Genomic DNA, 16,555 nt, shown 5'->3' with positions numbered 1-16,555 from the left:
TCCTGACTAATACCCAAACCCCTCTCTTTTAAATTTGCTATCATCAACCTCCTCATAAAAAACCCAAGACCGCGCCATTCAAACTACTACCCCATCTCCAGTCTCCCTTTTCTCTCCAAAGACCTTGGGTGCGATTTAACGACCACATTGCGCTTGAGCGAGAGCGCGACGCGGCCGTTAGATCGCGGGAGAGGCCAAAATCGGGATCCGCGCTAGGCGCCGATCGGTTGGCGATTTAATATACCCATACCCAAGAACCAATAATCACCAATTAAAGCCAATCTCCATTCCATTAAGTGGAACAACCCCCTATCTAATGGCCTCCCATGATCTAACCGCCTCCCCAACAAGCGATCATGCGGGCGCTGATTAATATACCTTTTAAAAACGTGAAACTGGCAGAATTGCTGCTGTGGGGATCCGAAGAGGTGAGTAGCTATCTTCGATCCCAGGCAGTGAGTCTGTACTACTGCTTATTCAATGTTTCATGTCTGGAAGTCATGCACTGCTGTTACTGCCTCTTTCTCTGTGGCCTGGGGCAAGGAGAGGGGGGAGGTCAGGTGCCCTGCAGCTGGCACTTTGGAAGTAAGGGTGGTGGCCCGAAGCAACTGCACAACTTTCTGGAGGTTTAAAAGGTTGCTTTGCCATTTGCTGGTGCTTTTATTTGGACTGTTGACTGTTCAATATTTTATGTCTGGAAGCTGTGTGTTGTTCCTGCCTCGTCTGCTTCTGTGGCCTGCTCGAAGGGCTGGAGCAGGTGACCAGATGCCAGGACTGCAGGAGGAGGAGGGTGGTGGCTCACCTCAATTGGATGCCTTGGAGGTCATGAAGACATGCCTTTGAAGGATGTTGGCAGCTTTAATGCGATGATGACTGTTTTCTGTTTCCGGTTTGGAGGCCATGTAAATTGCTGGTGCCTTTTATACTATTGCATGTTGTTTAATGTTCGGAAGTCGTATGCGAGCTACTGTATTTTTGCTGTTTTTTCTGTTTAAAGGGGCAATTTGGCCAATCCGCTTACCGTGAACACCTTTGGGTTGTGGGGGTTAGACCCACGCAAACACAGGGGGAGTGTGCAAACACCTTAGGGACAGTGACCTGGATCAAACCCGGGGCTGGGATCAAACGCGGGTCCTTAGCACTGTGAGGCAGAAGTGCTAACCACAGCACCACCGTGCCGCTCCCATTATTGCTGTTTCTTGTTTAATGCCTGGGGCTTGTTTTCTGCAGCTCCTTTTTGCTTCTGAGGCCTGGAGCAAGGAAAGGAAGGGAGTAAGATGACGTATTGCCAGTGCTTAGGCCGGGGTGCTCTCACTCTCCCACCCCGCTCTCCTACTGCGGGGGGCTGGGAGGAGTTTTGTATTGTTGGTTGATGTCTGGAGGCCGTGTGTCTGTTAGCTGAAGCCCCTTTTGTTGGCGGTCTTGAATCCGGAAAGGGGCGTTCACTTGCTCTTCCGTCATGCCTTGCGACTGGCAGCTGTGGGAAGGGGAGGGCGAGTTGCCTTGAATGCTGGTAGCTTTGTTACATTATTGACAGTTTATTGTTTGATGTCTGGAAGCCATGTATTTATTAGCTGCAGCCCTTTTGTCTGAGGTGGGAATTCAGAAAGGGATGTTCACTCGTTCTTCCTCCATGCTTTGCAGCTAGGCACTGCAGGCAGGGGAGGGCGAATTGGCTCAATTGCTGGGAGCTTTGTTACACGATTGACTGTTTATTGTTCATGTCTGGAGGCCATGTATTTGTTACCAAAACCCCTTTTGTCTGAGGGGGAATCCGAAAATAGGTGTTCACTCATTCTTCTGCTGTGTCTTGAAGCTGGGCAGAGATCCTCGACCTGCCTTCTGTGCTCTCCGCTGCATCTAGGAGTGTCCCTGGGATGCACATCAGAGGTGGAGGTAGCTTGCTGTTTACTGTGTCCCGTGGCTTTTGGTTCCACTGGCACTCGTCCTCTGGGGGCTCTGGGTCCTGGCCCACTTGATGGTGGCACTTGCCTCGCCATGCCACCCTGTTCCGGAGGCTGACTCCGAGACGCGCCATTGTCAGGAGGGGAACCTGGGGTAGCTGGTGGTCGCTGTCGCCACCCCGTAGGGAAGTTCCGGGTTGGCACCTAGCACCTCCTCCTCGCAGTCAGTGCCCTTAGGGTCCTGGGGGCCATCTTGGGACAGAGGGGCAGGTGAATTGAGCTATGGAAGTCCCTGCGTCATCTGACTCGGCCATCCCTGGCGGTTCCCCAACGTCTGCACCATGGTGTCGCCGCTTTCAGCGATGCTCCTCAGTGTCTGGGACATGCTCTGGAGCGCCCTGGCAAAGTCCACCTGAGACCTGGACACGACCCCCATCGACTGGGACGTAAGAATATACGGACTAGGAGCAGGAGTAGGCCATCTGGCCCATCGAGCCCGCTCCTCCATTCAATGAGATCATGGCTGATCTTTTGTGGACTCAGCTCCACTTTTCCGCCCGAACACCTTAACCCTTTATTCCTCAAAAAATTATCTATCTTTATCTTGAAAACATTTAATGAAGGAGCCTCAACTGCTTCACTGGGCAGGGAATTCCATAGATTCACAACCTTCTGGTGAAGAAGTTCCTCCTAAGGTCAGTCCTAAATCTACTTCTCCTTATTTTGAGGCTATGCCCCCTAGTTCTGCTTTCACCCGCCAGTGGAAACAACCTCCTCGCATCTATCCTATCTATTCCCTTCATAATTTTATATGTTTCTATTATATCCCCCCGCATCCTTCTAAATTCCAACGAAACAGTCCCCAGTCTACTCAACCTCTCCTCACAATCCAACCCCCTCAACTCAGGGATTAACCTCGTGAATCTCCTCTGCACACCCTCCAGCGCCAGTAGCGCCAGTACATCCTTTCTCAGGTAAAGAGACCAAAAATGAACACAATACTCCAGGTGTGGCCTCACTAACACCTATACAGTTGCAGCATAACCTCCCTAGTCTTAAACTCCATCCCTCTAGCAATGAAGGACAAAACCCCATTCGCATTCTTAATCACCTGTTGCACCTGTAAACCAACTTTCTACGACTCATTGATTGGAACCTCTATAGGTCGAACAGTTCGGATGGGGCAGTTTTTGTACAGTGTGTGCAGGACGGTTTCCTGACACAATATGTGGATAGGCCGACAAGAGGGGGGGCCGCATTGGATTTGGTACTGGGTAATGAACCGGGCCAGTTGTCCGATTTGTTTATGGGAGAGCACTTTGGAGATAGTGACCATAATTCGGTGTCTTTCACTATTGCAATGGAGCGGGATAGGGCTACATGGCAGGGCAAGGTTTATAATTGGGGGAGGGGTAATTATGATGTGATTAGGCAAGAATTAGGGAGCATAAGATGGGAACAGAAACTGTCAGGGAAAGGCACAAATGAAAAGTGGAGCTTGTTCAAGGAACAAATACTGCGTGCCCTTGACAGGTATGTCCCTGCCAGGCAGGCTGTGAGAGGGAACCATGGTTCACAAAAGAGGTTGAATGTCTTGTCAAGAGGAAAAAGGAAGAGTATGTAAGGATGAGAAAACAAGGTTCAGTTGGGTCGTTTGAGGGTCACAAGGTAGCAAGGAATGAGCTAAAAAAAAAAAAGGGCTTAGGAGAGCTAGGAGGGGACATGAGAAGTCCTTGGCGGGTCAGATCAAGGAAAACCCCATGGCTTTTTACTCTTATGTGAGAAATAAAAGAATAACCAGGATGAGGTTTGGGCCGGTCAAGGACAGTAGTGGGAACGTGTGCATGGAGTCAGAAGAAATAGGAGAGGCGTTGTATGAATACTTTTCTTCAGTGTTCACCAAGGAGAGGGGCCATGTTTTTGAGGATGAGAGTGTGATACAGGCGGGTAGGCTGGAGGAGGTAGATGTTCTGAGGAAAGATGAATTAGCAATTTTGAAAAACCTGAGGGTCGACAAGTCCCCTGGGCCAGATGGGATATATCCAAGGATTCTTTGGGAGGCAAGGGATGAGATTGCGGAGCCTTTGGCTTTGATCTTTGGGTCCTCACTGTCCACGGGAATAGTGCCAGAGGACTGGAGAGTGGCGAATGTTGTTCCTCTGTTCAAGAAAGGGAATAGGAATGATCCTAGTAATTATAGGCCGGTTAGTCTTACTTCGGTCGTCGGTAAATTAATGGAAAAGGTCCTGAAGGAAAGGATTTATGACCATTTGGAAAGATGCAGCTTAATCCGGGATAGTCAACACGGATTAGTGAAGGGTAAGTCTTGCCTCACAAATTTGATTTAATTCTTTGAGGAGGTAACTTGTGTAGATGAAGGTAGAGCAGTTCATGTCGTATACATGGATTTTAGTAAAGCGTTTGGTAAGGTTCCCCATGGTCGGCTCATGAAGAAAATAAGGAGGTGTGGGATAGAGGGAAATTTGGCCAATTGGATAAGTAACTGGCTATCACATAGAAGACAGAGGGTGGTGGCGGATGGAAAATTTTCAGACTGGAGACCAGTTACCAGCGGTGTACCACAGGGATCAGTGCTGGGTCCTCTGCTATTTGTGATTTTTATCAATTATTTGGAGGAGGGGGCTGAAGGGTGGGTCAGTAAATTTGCTGATGACACCAAGATTGGTGGAGTAGTGGATGAGGTGGAGGGCTGTTGTAGGCTGCAAAGAGACATTGATAGAATGCAGAGCTATGAAAAATGGCAGATGGAGTTTAACCCTGATAAGTGCGAGGTGATTCATTTTGGTGGAAAAAATTTGAATGTGGATTACAGGGTCAACAGCAGGGTTCTGAGGAATGTGGAGGAACAGAGAGAACTTGGGGTTCATGTCCACAGATCTCTGAAGGTTGCCACTCAAGTGGATAGAGCCGTGAAGAAGGCTTATAATGTGTTAACGTTTATTAACAGGGGGCTTGAGTTTAAGAGCAGCGGGGTTATGTTGCAACTATACATGACCCTGGTGAGACCATATTTGGAGTATTGTGTGCAGTTCTGGTCACCTCATTATAGGAAGGATGTGGACGCATTGGAAAGGATGCAAAGGAGATTTACCAGGATGCTGCCTGGTTTGCAGCATAGGTCTTATGAGGAAAGATTGAGGGAGCTAGGGCTTTTCTCTTTAGAGCAGAGGAGGATGAGAGGCAACTTAATAGAGGTTTATAAGATGATGAGGGGATAGATAGAGTGGACATTCAGAGACTATTTCCTCGGGTGGATGTGGCTGTTACAAGGGGGCATAACTATAAGATTCAGGGTGGGAGATACAGAGGGATGTTCGAGGTAGGTTCTGTACTCAGAGAGTGGTTAGGATGTGGAATGGACTGCCTGCTGTGATAGTGGAGTCGGACACTTTAGGAAATTTTAAGCGGGTATTGGATAGGCACATGGAGCACACCAGAATGACAGGGAGTGGGATAGCTTCACCTTGGTTTCAGACAATGCTCGGCACAACAACGAGGGCCGAAAGGTCTGTTCTGTGCTGTACTGTTCTATGTTCATGCACTAGGACACCCAGTTCCCTCTGCATAGCAGCATGTTTTAATATTTTATCATTTAACTAATAATCCCTTTTGCTGTTATTCCTACCAAAATGGATAACCTCACATTTGTCAACATGGTATTCCATCTGCCAGACTGCCCATTCACTTAAACTATCCAAATCCCTTTGCAGACTTGAAGTATCCTCGGCACTTTTTGCTTTACCACTCATATTAGTGTCATCTGCAAACTTGGACACATTGCACTTGGTCCTCAACTACAAACCATCTGTCTAACCATGCTCTGAAGTGCCTCGGCAATGCCCACCTGAGACTGCGTCATGCTCTGCAGTACCTCAAAAAGATCCAGCTGGGTCTGGGACATGTCCTCCAGCAACTTGGACATGGTGCCGAGGCCCTTATCCATGGTTGTCACTGGCTGAGCTACGGCTTAGACACCTCCACTCATGCTGCTGACATCATGTACCAGGCTTTCCACTGTGTCTTGATCTGATTTTCTCCAATTTGTGTGGTCCCATGCTAAAGACTCCCATGAGTCAGCAGGGGTGTTTACCTTTTCAGGAATGTTTCAAGGACATTCCTAAAGCACTTCCGTTGCCCTCCTGGGAATACCCGTCATGACCGTGTTCCAAGTAAAGCAGTTGCTTTGGTAGTCTGGTGTCAGGCACATGAACGACATGTCCTACACAGCGTAGTAGGTTTTCGCCTTTGGCCTTATTGGATGAGTGGAGCTGTTGGTTTAGCACAGTGGGCTAAACAGCTGGCTTGTAATGCAGAACAAGGTCAGCAGCACGGGTTCAATTCCCGTACCGGCCTCCCCGAACAGGCGCCAGAATGTGGCGACTGGGGACTTTTCACAGTAACTTCATTGAAGCCTACTTGTGACAATAAACAATTATTATTATTAACGATTTATTATTGTGGTGTGTGCTTTGGCTGGAAGAGACCCTTAGTTTTCCGGGTGTTTAGGTAAAGGCTCATTTTTTCGTATGCTTCGGAGAAGGAATCAACAATGATTTGGAGCTCAGTTTCTGAGTGAGGGTGGGCATAGAATCTCTACAGCGCAGGAGGCCATTTGGCCCATATAATCTGCACCATCCCTCTAAAAAGAGCACTCTACTTAGGCCCATCCCCCTACAATCCTATAACCCTGCCTAATCTTTGCACACTAAAGGACAATTTAGCATGGTCAATCAACCTAACCTTTGGACCGTGGGAGGAAACTGGAGCACCCAGAGGAAATTCACGCAGTCACGGGGAGAAAGTGCAAACTGCCCAGTCACCCAAGGCCGGAATTGAACCCAGTTCCCTAGCGTTCTAAAGCAGCAGTGCTAACCATTGTGCTACCAGTCATCTTGGCTTGGGAAGAGGACATTTTTGTTGGACCACCTTTTTATCACTGGATTTGGAGAAGCGTGCAAAGGCATGGCTGGTGGTACTTCTCAAATGCTTTGAGGTGCCTGCTGTATGTTGTCTGTAGTAGAGCAGTGAAGTGTAAACCATGACCTTACTCTTGGGTTTGAAATGCTGGTCCTCAAATACTCTTTTCTGCAATTGGTCAGAGGCCCTGCTGGACATTGGAGGTGATGATGAATTTAATCGTCTATGTCTGCCTTGGGCAAGAGGAGGCCCCAAGATACAGAAAACGATCCACATTTTCTAGGATCTCGCTGTTAGTCTGATTCAATGAGGGGAGATGTTGTGGTGTGGAAGTTCGTTGGAAGAGACCCTTCGTTTTCTGGGTGTATAGGTAAGGGCCCATTTTTTTCATATGCTTCAGAGAAGGAATCGACAATGACTTGGAGTTCAGTTTCTGAGTGAGTTCACACATATGTCACTTGCATACTAGAGTGATTTTGATTTTAGGTTGAAGGCAGCCTTGGTTGAAGAGTTTCCTGCCTGGTCTATAAAGTATCTCCACACTTGTGGGTAGTTTTCCGGAGGTAAGGTGCAGTTTTTCAGCACAAAAAATGGAGAAGAGAATTGATGCAATGGCATAGCTTTTTCTGACCACAGTCTTAATGAAAATAGGTCGGTAGTAGTTCCATTGTTAAGGATCATGGCTTGCATGTCATAGACGCATGGAGGATGGTAACAAATTTCTGAGGGCAGCCGAATTTGAGCGAGACATTCCATTAGCCTTTATGGCTGACAGAGTTAAAGGCTTTCAAAACATTGGAAAGGGCCACGTACAGCGATTGGTGTCCCTTGCATTTTTCTCGGATTTGTTGTGCAGTAAAGATCGTGGACGGGATTCTCCGATCAGCGATGGGCCAGAGAATCCCCGTTTATGCCAGACTCGGGGGCGCTGTTACTTTGGCAATGTTCTTTCCCCTCAAAAACGCCTTTCTCATGGAGTATGCTGCATACTGTATGGACGGCCTCAGGACGTCACCTTAGGCCCTCCCCGATGCTCCGCCCCCGATGGGCCGAGTCACCGACAGCGTCGCTCGTGTGTGCTCTCACCGTTAGGGAACCTCGCGTGGCGGCTGCAGACTGAGTCCAGCCCCGCCACCGTCAGGGGTGGTGGGGAGAAGCCATTCTGTCGGCAGGGAGGGCTTTGGCGGAGGCTGGGGGACTGGTGGAGGATGGTCGGGGGTGGCGAGGTTGGCTACAGCAGGGCAGCTTTTGGCACGCTGGGTCCGCACATGGCCGGCGCCACATTGTACGGCGCGGCCGCCGTGCGCAGGTGCGGCCATGGACCCGGCCATTCTTCGGTCGTATCCACAGGTAAAGCCACTTTACACTGCTCGGCTGCTAGCCCCCCCACCGGATGGAGGATCAGTGTTGGGGCAGCACCGACTTTCTGATCGTAAGACCAGGCCGATCCTGTGGACATAGCCACAGGAACGGAGAATGCAGCCCCATGGCTAGGATTCTCCGGGATTCTCTGTTTGGGAGTTTAAATGCTGGGAGCAGCGCCTAGGTGTGAGTCTGACTCTTCACCATGCAAATGTACAGATGGCGGAGAGCTCGCCGGATTCCATCTCAATTCCTGTATCGGGCCGCCATTTAAAGGCCGCCCGATCACAAAGTCCACCGGTAGGTCCTCCTGCCCTCCACAACCCAAATGTTTACTCTTTCCTTTGGGGTGGTGAGGAGCTGTCAATCATAACAAGAATGTTCATAAACATTGAGTTAGGGTACTGGAAATGCATTCAAACATGAAGGGAAAGATAAATAAATAAATGACAAAGCAGCTGTGTCTGAACCATTAAACTATCAATCATAGGCTAGTGAAAGGTGTTGCTATGTTAAATTGAATGAACGCTTTGCATTTCAAAGGGTGTGCGGGATATGAAACCTTTTCAAGTGCTGTGCGCTTTCAAGGAAGCCTCTGGCGCTTGTCACACCTGCTGTTATAAAGATTTTTGGCGGAGGGTGCAGATATTTGGAAAGGGAAAGTGTTTCTGCTTTGATTTTTCACTGGACTGCCTGGACTGCTCTTCAGCTGTCAGGCAGAGGAGTTTATGATGTGCAGGACACCTCAGAATTAAAAAAGTCAGACCAGGAGGATGCCGTTGAGCAGAGGGCAGCCTGAGATCATCATGCCAAGGGTGACCTTCCGGTTGCCCTGTTGAAATGGGCAGGTCAGATAGAAGGCTCCCGTCCTGGTTGGGGGAAGGAAGCAGGGGGTCCTAGGATCAACCCCTCACCCATAGCCCAAGCCCACCCAACCCCCAGAACTGTTGGGAGACCCACTCTCTGCAGCCCAACAGTGACAAAGGGGCACATTATCAATGCTCTGAACATCTTGAAACCACTCGCACCACCGCTTCCTGCTGTTGGGTCGGAGCATCACCGTGGATAGAGGCGAGAATCAGCCTTCCTGCCCGTTAATTGTGCTCATCATGAATTTCATCGTCCCACCAGTGCAGGGCAGGTAGCGCACTGAAGCTGGCTGGGGAACGGAGAATGGCAATGGGACTTGATTAATATGGGGATCAGGGGCAATGGGGAGAAGGCAGGAGAATGGGGATGAGAAAAACATCAGCCAGGATTGAATGACGGAGCAGACTCGATGGGCCAAGTGGCCTAATTCTGCTCCTATGTGTTATGGTCTTCTAGGTCTGACATCTGGCGTCGAACCAGTTTTCAGCCGGTGCTCTATTCTCCGCCTGATTGGGCTTCCCAATTATAGAGGTGGAGCATGGAGAATTCCGGCTCATGTCTTGACATTGAAATCAAAAATTTGATGCATACATTGGGTGGAATCAGGACCAGTACAGGCTTGGAGCGCCGAAGGGCCTGTTCCTGTGCTGTTTTGTTCTTTGTTCATAGAAACATAGAAAATAGGAGCAGAAGGAGGCCAATTGGCCCTTCGAGTCTGGTCCGCCATTCATTATGATCATGGCTGATCATCCAACCCAATAGCCTAATCCTGCTTTTCCCCCACATCGTTTGATCCCCTTCGCCTGAAATGCTATATCTGACTGCTTCTTGAAAACATGCAATGTTTTGGCCTCAACTACTAACAAATTCCACAGGCTGACCACTCTCAGGGTGAAGACATTTCTCCTCATCTCAATCCTAAATGGTCTACTACATATCCTCAGACTCTGACCCCTAGTTCTGGACACACCCACCATCAGGAACATCGTTGCTGCATCTACCCTGTCTAGTCCTGTTAGAATTTTATAGGCTTCTATGAGATTCCCTTCTCATTCCTCTGAACTCTAGTGAATGCAATCCAAACTGACTCAATCTCTCCTTATACTCAGTCCCGCCATCCATGGAATCAGTCTGTTAAACCTTCGCTGCACTCCCTCTAGAGCAAGACCACCCATCCTCAGATAAGGAGACCAAAACTGTACACAATATTCCAGGTGTGGCCTCACCAAGGCCCTGAGTAAATGCAGCAAGATATCCCTGCTCCTGGACTCGAATCCTCTCACTATGAAGACCAACTTACCATTTGCCTTCTTTATCCCCTGCTGTACCTGCATGTTTGCCTTTAGTGACTGGTGTAAGAAGACACTCAGGTCTAGTTGCAGTACACTGTCCAATGATACAAGTCACTGATATAGATTTTAAGAAATGGAGGCTCAAGCACTGATCCTTGCTGTATCCTGTTGGTTATAGCATACTGACTCAAAAATATCTGTTCACCAATCCTAAATGCATATATCTTACTTTCAACTCCATGAGCTCTGATTTTTTTAAAATTTAGAGTGCCCAATTATTTTTTTCCAATTAAGGGGCAATTTAGCATGGCCAATCCACCTCCCCTGCACATCTTTGAGTTGTGGGGGTGAGACCCACACAAACATGTGGGGAATGTGATGAGCTCTGATTTTGTACAATAATCTGCCTTGTGCTACCTTACTGAATGATTTTTTAAAAATCCGCATATACTAGATCCATGGATTCTCCCTTTGTGACCCTGCTACTTGCAACCTCAAAATACTCTTAACAGATTTGTTCAACACAATTTCCCTTTCATAAATCTGTACTGACTCTGCCTAATCATATTATGATTCTCGATGTGTTCCGTTACCATGTCTCTAATAATAAATTCTAGGATTTTCTGTACTATTGTCGTCAGGGCTAACTGGCCTCTAGTTCCCTGTTTAGTCTCTCCTGTCCTTTCTTGAAAGTGGTGTTCCATTTGCTACCTTCCAATTTCTGAAGTCTGATCTGGAATCTAGGGAATTCTGGAAGATTAAAGGCAATGCATCTACTTTCTTTGCAGAGACCCCTTTTAAGACCCTGGGATGCTGGTTGTCATGTCCAGGCGATTTGTCACTTATAAGGTCTATTAATTTCACCCGCCCCATTTCTTACTTACACCCATTTTAAGTTCCTCATTCCCACCAGATTGCGTCACTTTCCGTCTGTAATTTTTCGAGCCTTACAACCATCACAAGGTATTTGCACTCCTCCAACTCTGGCTTCTTGAGCATCTCCACCTTCAATCACTCCACCGTTGGCAACTTGTCTTCAGTTGTTAAGGTGTTATACTCAGGAATTCCCTTCCTACACCTCTCTGCTTCCATTCTTCCCTTTCCTACTTTAAGATTCTCTTTAAAAACCACCCCTTTGACAAAGCTTTTGGTCCTCGCCCCTCATAGCCCCTTATGTGCTTGGTATCTTGTGACAGCACTATGCAACATTTTACTATGTTCTTACATTAATATAAGCTGTTGTCCAAATTTGTATGGTTCTAGCTGGATTTACTGGATGATTTCATTCAACAAAATTACCATTTTATTACTGCAGTACAATTCCTCAAACTGCAATACTGTTGAGGTTGAGATGCTAATCACGTCTAGTTGCCAAAACAGCTTTTTTGAATCAAGACTGTCTCCTCATGATTTAATGAATTCAATACAAACCCAATCAATAATCATTATTTCTGAGATTCTATTACATACATTAGCACTTACTTGCAAGATAGCCATGACCACCGCAAGCTTCACGGCACTCTTGAATGCCTTGCTGAGCTGTCCATGAAGCAAGAGATTTACTGGCACTAGACAGCGCATGCATTTCTTTACTGAGCTCTGTCTATATTTAAAAAAATAAAAAAATGTGAGAAGTGTTTGCAGTTGTGAGATATATTTTTCAAGAGCAATGCAGTTAATTTCAAGAGAACATTCTGTCAAGCATTCCTAGTAATCGAGGCTTCACACTAGGGGTGTACAAGTAGAAAATCTGCCATACAGTTTCGCTTAGTCCGGATTTTCCGTCTTGGTCCATCTGATCTTTGGGTGGCAGGAGAAAAAAAAGGATATATACTGTTTCACTTACTCATTATCTTTCTCTACCAAACATTCTAGTTTCTCTCTCGATGGCCAAACTGTGCAAGTTGTACTAAATGGCTTTGGTTTTTGAGGTTATTTATCTAGCACGCCTTCCCCAACTCTCAATCTGTACAAATAGTGGGATTCTGCTCGAATATAATGACATATTCCACCAGAATACTGTATTTTAAAGGGTAACCTCAGTTCCCAGAAATCACGATTGATTCATCTTAATAAAATGAAGGCATCCTTGATATTCCCAGCATTCATTTGTATGATTAAATTGGTGTGAATCAAAATTATCTGGACAATAATGGAACAGATATCTTCTTCATTCATTTCACATAGAACATAGAACATAGAACAGTACAGCACAGAACAGGCCCTTCGGCCCTCGATGTTGTGCCGAACAATGATCACCCTACTTAAACCTACGTAACCCGTATACCCATAACCCAACAATCCCCCCATTAACCTTACACTACGGGCAATTTAGCATGGCCAATCCACCTAACCCGCACATCTTTGGACTGTGGGAGGAAACCGGAGCACCCGGAGGAAACCCACGCACACACGGGGAGGACGTGCAGACTCCACACAGACAGTGACCCAGCCGGGAATCGAACCTGGGACCCTGGAGCTGTGAAGCATTGATGCTAACCACCATGCTACCGTGAGGCCCAAAGAATGGGCTCGAAGAATGACTTGTCATATATGCTATCCTTGAGGCCCTGCCTGTGGAGGAAATGGCCGAATCATCTTATGCTGCTACATCCTATTCAGAAAGAATGTATTTTGTTTTCCTCTGGTAAACGAGTGTTTTTTTTTTGGACACAATGATGACTGGCTGGTTGGCAAATGTCCTCAGTGATGGCTTGGAAGGATTCCAAAGAGTAAAAATTTAGAGCCATGGTAACTTCCACAGCCATGGACAGACTTGTTCATGTGGTGAAAGTTTACTGGAAGTCAATCTAGAGAATACATCATAAATTGAATGACTGTCTTCAAGGTGAGCTACAGAGGACAAAGCCAGTTTTCTTCTCAGGCAGTCATATCTAACTTTTAGATTGATGGCAAATTGATATCCTGGTAATTGGAAATACCTTACCCATCCCCACAGAAACGTGGCGGAATTCTCCGCCAGGCCCGACGCCGTCGTGAAACCTGGGGAGGTTTACGACGTCGTTGGAGGCCTCTCCTGGCCCCCTATTCTCCCCCCGCCGGGGGGCTAGGAGGACCAAGCCGTGAAACTCGGCCGCCGGGCCATGTCGCTGGCGGCAAGGCCCGGCGCGCCGAGAATGACGTGGCTGACGCGTCTAATGACATCAGCCGCGCATGCGCGGGTTGGCGTCTTCCGCTCCGCTGCCCCGCAAGATGTGGCGGCTTGATCTTGCGGGGCGGCGGAGGGAAAAGAGTGCGTCCCATTGAGACGCCGGCCCGACGATCGGTGGTCATCAATCGCGGGCCTGTCCCCTCACAAGCACGGTCGTGGTGCTCAGTCCCCTGTACGCTCCCACAAGCCCCAAACGGGCATCTCACGCCATGTTCACGACGGCAGCGACCAGGTGTGATTGCCGCCATTGTGAACCAGTTGCGAACGGCAGGCCGCTCGGCCCATCCAGGCCGGAGAATCACGATTCTCCGAGCGACGTGTCGCAAAACGCAAAACGCAACACGCCATTTGGGGGGGGGGGGGGGGGGGGGGGGGGGGGTGGGGGGGGGGGGGGGGGTGGGAGAATCGTGGGAGGTGCGAGAGCAGACCTCCCGCGATTCTCCCAACCAGTGTGGGAGCGGACAATTCCGCCCACAGTTTCTCCTCAAACAAATTTTAGAATGTCACGGGAATCTCTAAGGATTTACAAGTTGACCATTTTGTTGATGGAAATTAAAGCTAGAGTATTGATAGAGTATTGTATAAAAAGCAATGTGTGGGATAAAAGTTTTAGAAAGCAATAAAATCAGATATGAACCAGTAGAATGACCAAAATTTGGGGGAAGAATCCGCGGCTGTGTCCGCCATGAAGCACGTGCGGTCACTGCAGGCCGACGCTGTGCGCATGCGCGGCCACAGATCCGGCAATGCTCCAGGGCATATCGGCAGCTAGATCTGGGAGCTCTACCTGCCCCCCTGCTAGCCCCCCCCTCCTCCCCCCACCCCCCACCCCCCCTCCCCTTCTCCCCCCCCTCCCCCCCGTCCTCCCCCCTCCCCCCATTCTCCTCCCCCCGTCCACCCCCCCCTCCCACCCCCCCCCTCCTCCCCCCTCTCCCCCCTCCCCCCCTCCTCCTCCCCCCTCTCTCCCCCTCCCCCCTCTCTCCCCTCTCTCCCCCCTCCTCACCCGCCCTCCCCCCCTCCTCTCCCCCCTCTCTCCCCCCTCCTCACCCGCCCTCCCCCCTCCTCTCCCCCCCTCCTTTCCCCCCCTCCCCCCTCCTCTCCCCCCCTCCTTTCCCCCCCTCCCCCCCTCCTCTCCCCCCCCTCCTTTCCCCCCCTCCCCCCCTCCTCTCCCCCCTCCCCCCCTCCCCTCCCCCCTCCTCTCCCCCCCTCCTTTCCCCCCCTCCTCTCCCCCTCCCCCCCTCCCCCCCCTCCCCTCCCTCCTCTCCCCCCCCTCTCCTCCCCCTCTCTCCTCTCCTCCCCCCCCTCCTCTCCTCCCCCCCCCTCCCCCCCTCCCCCCTCCCCCACCTACCCCCCCTCCCCCCCCCTCCTCTCCTCCCCCCCTCCTCCCCCCCCTCCCCCCTCCCCCACCTACCCCCCCTCCCCCCCCCCTCCTCTCCTCCCCCCCTCCTCCCCCCTCCTCTCCTCCCCCCCTCCCCTCCCCTCCTCAAAAGGCACGCTGTAGGGACTGGAAAATACAGTCCGTAATGTTAGAAGGGTCATCAGATAAGAAGAAAATTGCAGAGTCAGCATTGGAACAATTTTCGATTGTTGATTCTAATGTTGCAATGATGCTCTTGCACGCTGGTAACAAAATCTAGAGGCGCAATTTAACAGCTGGTTAGATTGCGGGAGACAGAAGGCCGATCTAACAACCTTCTGTGATCTAATCGGCTCCCTAGTGTGAGATTGCGCAAGTGCCAATTACTACCAGTCGTCACAGCACCTGGGAGGTGTCTCCCAGGGCAGAGGAGACCCCTCGGTGGTTAGGAACAGGGCAGGGTGCCACCCTAGCTTTTCCTCTGGCATCCAGGCACCTTGGCTCTGCTAGGTTGGCACCTTGGCACTGATACTGCCAATGTACCAGGGTGGCACTACCAAGGTGACAGTGCTATGATGCTCGGGTGCCAGTGTGGCACTGCCAAAGGCCGGAGCCTGAGTGGAGCCATGCCCATGAAAGGAAGGATGAAGGGGTGATAATGAAGGGGCATCTGGAAGGTTGGGGATGGATGAAAGATGGGGGTTCTGAACGGTGGCTGAGGGGGGGTGGGGGTTCCGAAAGGGAGTGTGGGAAGACCCAAAAAAAGGGCCATCAGCAACCCCAAAGCGGGATCCCATGTGCGTGGGGGGGGGAGGTGACATTGCCCATGGGTGGGGTTGGGGGGGGGGGGTGTGTGGGGGACCCTCAAGCTCACTTAGAGATTGGGGCACCTTTTCAAAATGGTGGCCCGATCTCTGAGGAGCCATTCTGGCCAGCACTTTCAGCTCTCCAATTATGAAAATAATTCTAGATGTGGGCTAGCCCAGAGAGAAAATCCCCAGGACCCACAAAATTGGGTAAGTGTGGTTAGATAGTGGTGGGAAACTCACCAACAGAGCCGTGGAGAAATTCACAGCCAAACCCGCCTTGAAATAACACTTAGAAACATTTCCGTTAGATTGCGCCCTAGATATTGTCATCTCACTGAATCTGGCAATAAATTTCAATCATTTGCTTACCCAAATCAGTTAGTTGCTCTCTTAAGACAGGGAAAATAATTGTTAATATGTATTGCTTAAATGTTTTAGCAAATTTTCAAATCAGATCCAGCTGCACATGATATTTGTGTACCAATTTGTAATAGTACCGACCTGTCTCTCACTCTTGTCCTTCATCAACATTCCCATTTGATATTCAATATAGTTCATGAACAGTGACTTGGAAAAGTAGTCTAGTGCATACGAGACTGCCAAATAGGGAATAAGACGCCATTGCTAAAATAAAGGAAAATATTTCACTTAAATTGTATGATGTAAGAAAAATAACTGATTAAAAAAAATAAATTCCATGCAGAGTTGCCTGAGTTTTTGCTGTAACTCTAGAAGACGGTTTGAAGAAACAGGGTAAACAGATGTTTTTGCCATTTCTCTAAGGTTTCTGTTGAAGCTATGGTGGAGAACAAACAATCTCTGTGGAAATGCTGTAACATTTATAGCAATCA

General features: G+C 49.2%; 1 protein-coding gene across 3 annotated transcripts in view; it reads right to left on the bottom strand.

Annotated features, from left to right (window-relative positions):
- The window catches only part of acox3 (acyl-CoA oxidase 3, pristanoyl), a 213,150-nt gene that overhangs the window by 89,670 nt on the left and 106,925 nt on the right, over positions 1 to 16,555 (bottom strand). For all 3 annotated transcript variants that reach the window (XM_038792145.1, XM_038792147.1, XM_038792146.1), the window contains 2 exons: positions 16,206 to 16,328; positions 11,849 to 11,969 (listed from right to left, as the gene is read on the bottom strand). In XM_038792145.1, coding sequence (XP_038648073.1) covers positions 11,849 to 11,969; positions 16,206 to 16,328 — 244 coding nt within the window. The remainder of the gene's footprint in view (positions 1 to 11,848; positions 11,970 to 16,205; positions 16,329 to 16,555) is intronic.

The sequence above is a fragment of the Scyliorhinus canicula genome, chromosome 3 (assembly GCF_902713615.1).
Source record: "Scyliorhinus canicula chromosome 3, sScyCan1.1, whole genome shotgun sequence".
NCBI classification, from domain to species: domain Eukaryota; kingdom Metazoa; phylum Chordata; class Chondrichthyes; order Carcharhiniformes; family Scyliorhinidae; genus Scyliorhinus; species Scyliorhinus canicula.
Note: the sequence above shows the minus strand (reverse complement) of the source record. Positions and strands in the feature narration are given on the sequence as shown.